The sequence below is a fragment of the Condylura cristata genome, unplaced genomic scaffold (genome assembly GCF_000260355.1).
Source record: "Condylura cristata isolate star-nosed mole 26May11 unplaced genomic scaffold, ConCri1.0 scaffold00019, whole genome shotgun sequence".
NCBI lineage: Eukaryota > Metazoa > Chordata > Mammalia > Eulipotyphla > Talpidae > Condylura > Condylura cristata.
The window spans coordinates 930,762-933,182 of record NW_004567120.1 but is presented as its reverse complement, the minus strand read 5'-3'; the positions used below and the strand labels follow the sequence as shown (position 1 = coordinate 933,182).

Below are 2,421 nucleotides of genomic sequence, written 5' to 3'. Positions count from 1 at the left end.
TTCTGCCTTGTCTGACATTTAGTTATTTTCTCTTAGCTCTTTTAAATTATACAAGTACAATATCAGTTGAAATTTGAAAGACTAAATGAGTAAGACCAGGATTTCTAGAAAACTCGGAGACCGCGTATGCGGAGGATGAGTAAGAGGTGGGTGAATCAGCCATATTAGAGAACCTAGGAAGGTGCGCAGAGTTGGAAACTTGATCGATGTAATAATTTATTGGCTTGGGGTCTGTCAATCAGCACATCCTAGCAAATGAAATTAGAGTGGGAGGGAGGGAGTGACGCAACAAGCTATTTGCACCAGAAGATCTAACGGAGAGACTGCTGTGTAATCATATTGCGGCACTTTTTTTTTTTTTTTCCAGCTGCTGCGTGCAGAAGAGAGGGTCTGCCCACTGCGGCGTTCTGCAGTCTGGCTGTTTCCTGCAGGACGGGTCACCGCAGCCATCGCCGCCTTCTGCACCGTAGCCCAGAACGCTGTTGCCTTTGCTTCTCACAGCCTTTCAGAATCGCGCTCGCCGCAGCAGCCTCCTCGACCATCGCACGGGCAGTCCAGCAGCCGTCGCTCGTCCCGCCTCTGCCCCGGCCACCGCCGCTTCTGATATTCCGGTGAGTCTTAACCTGTGGGAATCAGGTCTGCTGATCCTGGTGGTAGCCACCTTAGGCGTGCACGGTGCTTTGAAGAATGGCCGAGTCAGCCAACCACAAGGAACTGTTAGAATCCAGCCTAGAAGAGGCTAGTGATCAGGTAGTGATGGAGGGGCTGGGGGAGCAGCCAGAGCGCGGCGAAGATGCCTCCGCTGGGCCGGGAGATGGTGGGGAGCACAGCCAAGAAGCTGCTGCTGAGCCTGGGGAAGAGCAAGGAATAGATGCCGCTGCCGCTGCCGCTGCGGGTTCGGCGGAAGGCGGGGAAGATGGTGAAGTGACTACAGAGGACTCAGACCCAGACCGGCCAAAAGGACTTATCGGTTATCTTTTAGATACAGACTTTGTTGAAAGTCTACCCGTGAAAGTTAAGTACCGTGTGCTAGCCCTCAAAAAGCTTCAAACTAGAGCTGCAAATCTAGAATCCAAATTCCTGAGGGAATTTCATGGCATTGAAAGAAAGTTTGCTGAAATGTATCAACCCTTACTGGAAAAAAGACGCCAGATCATTAATGCAATCTATGAACCCACCAAAGAGGAATGTGAGTATAAATCCGACTCCGAGGACTATGATGATGAAGAGATGTACGGCGAGGAAGAGATGTCTGGTGAGGAAGAGGGGCTGGTGCAGGAGTACATGGATGAAAATGATGGTTACGAGGAAGATTATTATGATTATGCCATTGAGGAGGAGGGAGATGACGATGACGACAGTGACAGTGACAGTGACGACGACGACGACGACGACGACGACGACGACGAGGACGACGACACAGAGGCTAGTGCAGAAGAGAATAAAGAAGAGGACCCTAAAGGAATTCCTGATTTTTGGCTGACTGTATTAAAAAATGTCGACACTCTCACTCCTTTAATTAAGAAATATGATGAGCCTATTCTGAAGCTCCTGACTGATATTAAAGTGAAGCTTTCAGATCCTGGTGAGCCTCTCAGTTTCACACTAGAATTTCACTTCAAACCCAATGAATATTTCAAAAATGAGCTGTTGACAAAGACCTATGTGCTGAAGTCCAGGCTGGCCTACTATGATCCCCACCCTTACAGGGGAACTGCGATTGAGTATTGCACAGGCTGTGAGATCGATTGGAATGAAGGAAAGAATGTCACTTTGAAAACCATAAAGAAGAAGCAGAAACACCGAATCTGGGGAACAATCCGAACTGTAACTGAAGATTTTCCCAAGGATTCATTCTTCAATTTCTTCACTCCTCATGGCATCAGCTCAAATGGAAAGGATGAAAACGATGATTTTTTGCTTGGTCATAATTTGCGTACTTACATAATCCCAAGATCAGTATTGTTTTTTTCTGGTGATGCACTTGAGTCTCAGCAGGAGGGGGTAGTTAGAGAAGTTAATGATGCAATTTATGACAAAATTATTTATGATAATTGGATGGCTGCAATTGAGGAGGTTAAAGCCTGTTGCAAAAATCTTGAAGCAATAGTAGAGGACATTGACCGTTAAAGTAGAATCTATGTGAACCTGAAATTAACTGTCTTAGATCTAGTTACTCAAGATATAAGAAGTTAATTACAGTGTTGTGTTCTAAATTTTTCTTGTAGTGTCAGTTAAAACATGTCTCAGAAATATGAGAAGTTCAAATACTAATTCATTTTACCTTGCATTTTGGTAGTAGGATGTTTTCAAGAAATGTAGACTGTGGTAAATGATTTAAGGCATAATTGTGTATTGTTGTGTAGTTTAATCCTCCTAAAACCCTTTGTCATTAAGCTATTAATCTGTGACTGTGAACAC

At 45.0% G+C, this 2,421-nt stretch overlaps 1 protein-coding gene across 1 annotated transcript; it reads left to right on the top strand.

Moving 5' to 3' along the window:
* Positions 1-408: 408 nt before the first annotated feature.
* NAP1L2 (nucleosome assembly protein 1-like 2) lies at positions 409-2,183 on the top strand. The gene has a single exon (XM_012727175.1). It carries the CDS (start codon positions 688-690, stop codon positions 2,128-2,130), a length of 1,443 nt encoding a protein of 480 aa, XP_012582629.1. The 5' UTR covers positions 409-687; the 3' UTR covers positions 2,131-2,183.
* The last annotated feature ends 238 nt before the right edge of the window (positions 2,184-2,421 follow it).

Bases quoted from the DNA above. Each gene is read 5' to 3' on its own strand.
- NAP1L2 (XM_012727175.1), top strand. From the start codon at position 688: ATGGCCGAGTCAGCCAACCACAAGGAACTGTTAGAATCCAGCCTAGAA.